This window comes from Macaca mulatta, chromosome 7 (assembly GCF_049350105.2).
Source record: "Macaca mulatta isolate MMU2019108-1 chromosome 7, T2T-MMU8v2.0, whole genome shotgun sequence".
NCBI lineage: Eukaryota > Metazoa > Chordata > Mammalia > Primates > Cercopithecidae > Macaca > Macaca mulatta.
The window spans coordinates 140,819,861-140,827,512 of NC_133412.1; the positions used below are offsets into that span (position 1 = coordinate 140,819,861).

At 42.0% G+C, this 7,652-nt stretch overlaps 1 protein-coding gene across 2 annotated transcripts in view; it reads left to right on the forward strand.

Annotated features, from left to right (window-relative positions):
* ARG2 (arginase 2) overlaps positions 1–7,652 on the forward strand; it is a 57,565-nt gene that overhangs the window by 25,730 nt on the left and 24,183 nt on the right. For both annotated transcript variants that reach the window (XM_015143926.3, NM_001261253.1), the window contains 4 exon segments: positions 2,869–3,028; positions 3,889–3,983; positions 4,166–4,270; positions 5,250–5,386. In XM_015143926.3, the coding sequence (XP_014999412.1) occupies positions 2,869–3,028; positions 3,889–3,983; positions 4,166–4,270; positions 5,250–5,386 (497 nt within the window).

Genomic DNA, 7,652 nt, shown 5'->3' on the forward strand with positions numbered 1-7,652 from the left:
ACAATATGCACCCTAGTGACTCATGCAGTCAGTCCTTTGATCCTGTCTCCTCCTGAATCAGCATGTACTTGATTGAGCACTGTTCTGATATTTTCTCAGCAGTGCTACAGATTGTAGGAAATTTGTGATATATTAAGGCCTAGATGAAATAAATATACATGGAATAAAACAACAATATTGAATTCTACAGAATTTCAAAGGAGAAAGAGATCAATCTGGACTAAAATAGATTTCACAAGGGAATGTGATTTGAACTAAGCAATGAAGGTCTTTGGTAGGAAAAAGGCACTGAAGTACTAGGAGTATTGAGCACTCCATATATATTCTCAGTTCATCCTGCTAACAATGCTATGTGGTAGATACGGTTTTATCATTTACTGCTGGAAGCATGTAGGGACAGACATATGAGAACTTATCCAAGATGGGCACAGTGGTGCATGCCTGCAGGCCCAGCTACTCAGGAGGCTGAGGTGGGAGGATCGCTTGAGCCCAGGAGTTTGAGGCCAGTCTGGGCAACACAGTGAGATCAGTTCTCTTAAAAATAAACAAATTAAGAAAGAGAGAAAACTTATGCAAGGTCTAGAACCAGGAAATACAGCTGGAATTCAAATCCAGTGTGACTCTTCCGGTGATTATTTTCCCTGAGGTGCTGAGAGAGCTTTTCAGATCACTGAACAGAAATGAAATCTTTGTTACATCTGGTGAAGCAGGTAGATTCCTCCTTGGGATGAAAAAAAAAAAAAAAAAGACTCAGGTTGAAGAAAATGGTCACACCCCGGTTCTCTACTGAGATGACAAGGCCATTCAATTAAAGTAACCAGTCGGCAAGCTTCCTGCCTCCTTTCTCAGTGTGGTCTCTGGAAATTTAGTCTGTCTTCTCGTCTGACTTCTGGTCAAGTCTCACTGTTTGGGGACCCCTATCAATGTGATTACCAGAGATCTTGTTTTCTTTTCTTGTGGCTATCTGTATTGCAGCCATGTTACTGATTACCGGCTCAATGTTAAAACCTAGGCAATCTGAAATTCTAGAGAGGAAGGGATAAGTGCGTAACTTGAACAGATGTTGAACATTTTCAAGAAGAGGCATTTTTAGGTCACTGCTCCTTTTATGTGGCATAACATATATTACTACCTTAATCATCAAAGCAACTCTGATTTACACAGGTCAAGTATTATTATTATCCCTATCTCATAGAAAAGGAAACTGAAGTCTGAAGAAATTAGATGCTTTGTCTTCAGTCACACAGCTCTTCCTGGACTAAAACTCTAGTATTCTGACTTAATCCACTGCCTTTTCACTAGACCATGCTATTCCTCAGAAGACCCAACCAGTGTGGGACATGGAGCCTAGAATAGTTGTCTCATGCTATATTGACCAAGGATGGTTGAAGTCCTAAGATGCTTAAGCTGCATTTCCCATGTATGTCAAATTCCTTGGTTACTGGGAAGCTCTCCCACATTTATTTCATCAGGTGTATTCTTAGAATTGAGACAGGACAGTTGGCTAATTTAAGCAGAGCCCAAGGACAAGGAAAAGCAAAAACAGAAAAACACTTTAAGAATATTTGAGGCCGGGCATGGTGGCTCAAGCCTGTAATCCTAGCACTTTGGGAGGCTGAGCTGGGTGGATCACTTGAGGTCAGGAGTTCAAGACCAGCCTGGCCAACATGTTGAAACCCCATCTCTACTAAAAATACAAAAAATTAGCCAGGTGCGGTAGCATGTGCCTGTAATCCCAGTTACTCGGGAGGCTGAGGCAGGAAAATAGCTTGAACCCAGGAGGTGGAGGTTGTAGTGAGATGAGATTGTGCCACTGCACTCCAGCCTGGGCAACACAGCGAGACTCTGTCTCAAAAAAAAAAAAAAATTGAATGCCATGCTAATATATATAAGGTAACATGCAATAAACCTTTTTACTTAGTGATTTTTTACTTAGGAAGCAGGTAGATTTAGTGGTCTAAATGAGGTATTTAATTGGTTTACCCTGTTAATGTCTCCAAGAGCTTTTCTTTCAGAGTTTGGTGAGTTGTTACCTATAGACCATATCATTTACCAAGATTTATTTTCTTTTTTTTTTCTTTTTTTTTTTTTTTTTTTTTTGAGACGGAGTCTCGGTCTGTCGCCCGGGCTGGAGTGCAGTGGCCGGATCTCAGCTCACTGCAAGCTCCGCCTCCCAGGTTCACGCCATTCTCCTGCCTCAGCCTCCCGAGTAGCTAGGACTACAGGCGCCCGCCACCTCGCCCGGCTAGTTTTTTGTATTTTTTAGTAGAGACGGGGTTTCACCATGTTAGCCAGGATGGTCTCGATCTCCTGACCTCGTGATCCGCCCGTCTCAGCCTCCCAAAGTGCTGGGATTACAGGCTTGAGCCACCGCGCCCGGCTGATTTATTTTCTTTTTTTTCACTTTTGGAGACACGGTGTCACTATGTTGCCCAGGCTGGTCTTGAACTCCTGGGCTCATGTGATCCTCTCACCTCAGCTCTCTGAGTAGCTAAGATTACAGGTGTACACCATCTTGTCTGGCTTAACTTGATTTCATTCATTGAACAAATATTTGAGGTACTTTTTTGAGCCAGGGCTAATGGATAAAATTACGTGGATTTGCGGACAGCAGTGACATCTGTCACACTGCAGGGTAGCCAGTCACCAGCTTGGAATCTCTAGGGCTTTATATTTCTTCCTGTCTAAATCACTCAAGGTTAATCTTTGGGAACTACAACTACAGGTCTTGCTTCACCCAAACCCAGCCTCCGTCTAGGCCCTGGCTTTGCCCTGTGGAGAGAGTATAAGTTGTTTTGGCTGAGGACATTTGTTATTGGTCATGTTTGCCAAGCAGAGGGCCTTCAAGATTATATTTGTTCTTTGCAGCCTGGCAATTGGTACCATTAGCGGCCATGCCCGACACTGCCCAGACCTTTGCGTTGTCTGGGTTGATGCCCATGCTGACATCAACACACCCCTTACCACTTCATCAGGAAATCTCCATGGACAGCCAGTTTCATTTCTCCTCAGAGAACTACAGGACAAGGTCAGTGGGCCGAAATGGAAAGAAAGGTGAATGCTTGCAGGGTTTTGCTGGGGTTGGTCTAGTTCAGTAAGATTGTGTGAAGGGTGGGGTTGAGTGTGGATTACCACTCCTTCATTTGTTCATCACTATTATGGACCAGGCAGTCTGCCAGATGCTAGGGGTATAAAGACTAGGACATGGTCCCTGTTCTTTGGGGGGGGGGCTCATAACCTTGTAAGAAAGCAAGGAGGGATAGTAACTATAGCAACTGGTATACCCACAGCCTGAGGACTTCTTGGTTAGAGGCTCCCAGGCCATATTCTCAGACACACTGATCTAGAAGACAAATAAAACCATGATGACCTCTGGGTAACATTTTCCTGAGCAGCTCAGAAGCTATGGGAGTCCCTGTTAGGCATAGACTAGACTCTGTATATCCCTCCCCTCAGTGAAAGACCAAGTCAAACCAGGACACTACAAAGATTATTCATTGGGCAGAAGTCCTGTGTCGGCTGTTGGCCAACTTGAGATGGCAACCAGGTTATGCTTCAAGAACCAATCTGTAAATAAGTCAGTAATGTGCAATGGGATAGAAAAGGGCTAATCAGCAGTATTCCAGCTACTAGGTAAGTTAATGAGAAACCAAGACAACCTTAGAGATTTTATTCTTCATGAGAAAGCACTACTGTTCCTCAGCTGCCCTTCTGAAACATTTCCACCTTTCATCACTTCTCCTTCCCCGAGGAGTGTGTCCTGTGTTGCTCTAAACTTACCCTGTGGGTGGCAGAAGAAAGTAGATTGCATACCCAGGAGGCACATGGTGATGATCTTGGTGAGACCAAGAATTCTTGATTAATCCTGTCCATTCCTCCCTTTCATAGGTACCACAACTACCAGGATTTTCCTGGATCAAACCTTGTATCTCTTCCCCAAGTATTGTGTATATTGGTCTAAGAGACGTGGACCCCCCTGAACAGTAAGTTGATGCATTTGGCTGAAGTTTAGGGCCCGTCCTAGCCAATTATGTTCCATTTGAAAGGCTGATGCTCGACTTGGTCTATTGTAGGTCACTATAACAAACCCACCCCCTCCCCCAAATATGCATTTATTTAAAATGCTCTTTAAACTAAGGACTCCTTCCTTTATATCTCATCACAGTTTTATTTTAAAGAACTATGATATCCAGTATTTTTCCATGAGAGACATTGATCGACTTGGTATCCAGAAGGTCATGGAACAAACATTTGATCTGCTGATTGGCAAGTAAGTAACTGTAACTGATGTCAGGGCAAACCCCCAGTGGGCAACACACTTTAGCCTGTTTCTTGAGAACAGCAGCTTTACTTTTAAAATAAAAAGCAAAAACATACACATAATTTTAAATAGCTCAGAAAGGTAAAATATGAAACACAGGTCATATTCTTCCTCTGGGGTTTTTGGGAGGAGGCTTCCTCTAAATCATTGCCTAGATCTTCTGTCTCAGGAATTTTTCTTGATCTCCATCTTTAATGCTTATCTTCTGAGATGACAAGCATTTATTGTTTCAACTGTCCCATTCTTCCCAGTCTCACGACTGTTTCATATGAGTTTTATGTTAAGCAAATCTTGGCAGTGTAGAAAGATGGCAGATGAATACTAATCAAACAGTAGTTTTAAGAGCATTTTCCCAATACCAACTATTTACTTCTGGGTGATTAATGTCGGAACTGTTATCTGGTAGTATGTCATTTCGTAAGCTGTTAAGAAACTTAGTTGTTAGCTTCAGCCTTTGGATACTGGGGCTATAATGAAGTTAGAAATGGAAGATATTAAAACTGCAGACCTAAAATTAGAGTTCACTTCAGCTGCTGTTAGGTTCAGAGAATAACAGCAGCCATAACCTACATCAAGCCAATTTAAATTAGACTGTATCAGAGCCCAATCTCATCTAGAAATGAAGAAATCCCTCTATTGACAGTTATTAGTGTAAGAGGTTCTAATACCCAGGGTAAGGCAGAAACATACATGAGAGTTAGTCTGTCTGAGGCATGCAGAACAAATGGCAGTATCATGAAGTGGTAGGTAGGAAGTTAATATTGCCAATCTCAGTAACTTCCAAGAATAGAAAGCCTGGAAATGTATTAATAGCTTTATTAACAAAGTACCAGGACTAATAGCAACAAAATCAAGGAGTTGCAACCATGAGAAGGATGAGCGTCTAAGCACAACCAGTTAAGTATTATTTTATTCTCTTCCTTTCTAGGAGACAAAGACCAATCCATCTGAGTTTTGATATTGATGCATTTGACCCTACACTGGCTCCAGCCACAGGAACTCCTGTTGTAGGGGGACTAACCTATCGAGAAGGCATGTATATTGCTGAGGAAATACACAATACAGGTATGTAGCAACCAGGTCTGCAGCCTGTTAACAAAATAGGTAAATATGCTGGAGTCTCTTGCCTGCAAAGGATCTTTTCTGATATTCCACATCATTGCAGAGTTTGTTTTTGCTTGAACTTTTGTAGCTAAAAATTATATGGCCATGCTAATAAAAAGGACTACTTTAGAGTCATGCTTGGACATGGCTCTTGCCAAATTACACTAAGGTAATAAGGAGTAAAAAATTAATTGTTAATAATTTAAACATTAAATACCAGAATAAATTGTCAAACTGATGCAGTTCTTTGTGTCTGAGTTATCTAAAGACAGATTAAGATAAGAAGGCAAGACCAAGACTGTAAATTGCACTCTAAGAGGTTGGTTCATTGGGAGTTGTGAATTTGGAGTTAAAGCTGATCTCTTGAAGAAATCTGCAAATTGGACAATATCTTGGGTCCTTTATGTAGGGTAGGTCTTGTACTAGAGCCTGATAGGATCTCCAATAAGGGGGATACAGTTAGATGAGAATGACTGATGGAAAGAGTACTAAGATGAATTCTACGTTATCAAGACTGGCTACAAGACTGGCTACTTTTCCAAAACTCATACTTGTTTGCAAACAGTTTCCATTTCTGTCAGAAAGCTTCTGGTTTTAAAGCTACTTCAAATGACCTTTCATTCCAAAATTTAAAGAACTACCAAATCATACTGCTTCAGTAACCATCTGATGGAACTACGGTATGGATAGAGACCCCAGATTGAAAGGTTCGGGGCTATAGAGAACCATTGACTAGATGGGATAGAAACTGACATTGAGAAATGGTCTCCTTAGTGCCACAGCCTGCTAGAACCTTAGGCAGTATAGAAAGGCAGGTAGTATCTGATTCTCAGATCTGCAATCTTAGATGTTGCCAGTGGTCCTTAGGTTATTGGTCAGAGAACCTGGGAGTTCAATTCTCTGCTTTGCTTCCTAAAAACACCACTTTAGAGCAGGGGTTATAACCTCTAGCACTTATACGTGGCAGCGGCCATGGCTTGTCTCTTTGTTCCCATGCTACAATATTTTACTCCAAAAGACACTCATGGGGCTAGACACAATGGTTCATACCTATAATCCCAGTACTCCGGGAGGCCAAGGCAGGAGGATTACTTGACCCCAGGGGTTCAAGACCAGCCTGGGCAACATAGTGAGACCCTGTTTCTACCAAAAATTAGCCAGGTGTCCCAACTACTTGGGAGGTTGAGTCTGCAGTGAGCCATGACTGTGCCACTGCACTGTTATAATGCTGTCAACTAGATACCTAAAGCAGTTTGCTTAATTTAAAGGGTGGCAATAGTCTGGAAACATAAATCATGTATGTATTTCTAATACTGCAAACCTTGATTCCCACTTCTGGGATATGCTAAAGGTGCAGGTTTAGTCAGTGGAAATCAAGAGACAAATCAGGAACACAGGTCCGTGTGCAGGAAATGATGGAAATGCTACAGTAATACACCTGTTGGTTGCAGTTTGGCACCATACACTCAACTACACATTGCTAATAAGGGAAGATGCTGAATGGACATATGGCATTGAGCACATCATGTACTATAGTGTAATATCAATAAACCATCAGGTACATTCGCCTGTGTTTCCAGACTTTATGGCCACCCTAAATATTCTCAGATACTTGTATTCCTGAATACTAGCTTGTTCAGATCATGCTTCATCCAGAATAACCAACTAAAAAGTTAATTTCTACAGAGCAATGAGGCATTTAGAAGGGTAAGCATGTTAGCAGGTCTGGATAGGTTCTTCTGGTTTAAGCTTCCCTTCCACTTGCTCCAGGCCAAAGGAACAATACTGAGAACTTTGACAGAAGTTCTCAAACCTTAACAGAAGGTAACTGGAGTCCAAATAAAATAACTAACATATGGCTGAATCTTCTCTTGATCAAGTACAAGATACTGGGTCAGTCTGCTGGGAGACAAAAGATGTGTTAGATGTGGAACCTGCCTCCAGAGCTCAGGCCTGCAGGGATGAGAATGAGGCTTGCAGTAATAACTACATTTCAGGGCATATGGTGTGGTGCTCTAACAGATGAAGATAACACATTAGAGTTCAAAAGTGGGAATGGAGTTTAGCTAGTCAAAGTGGGAGATTTCCTCTGCCTTCATACTTGATTCATTTCCAGGCAGGCATCTGGAAGGTTCCTAGTCATACTGGAGATGGCATACATTTTGCCAACAAGCAGGATGCAAACCTCCCCCACCCAACACCAAGCCTCTTCCTTTTCCAGAAGGCC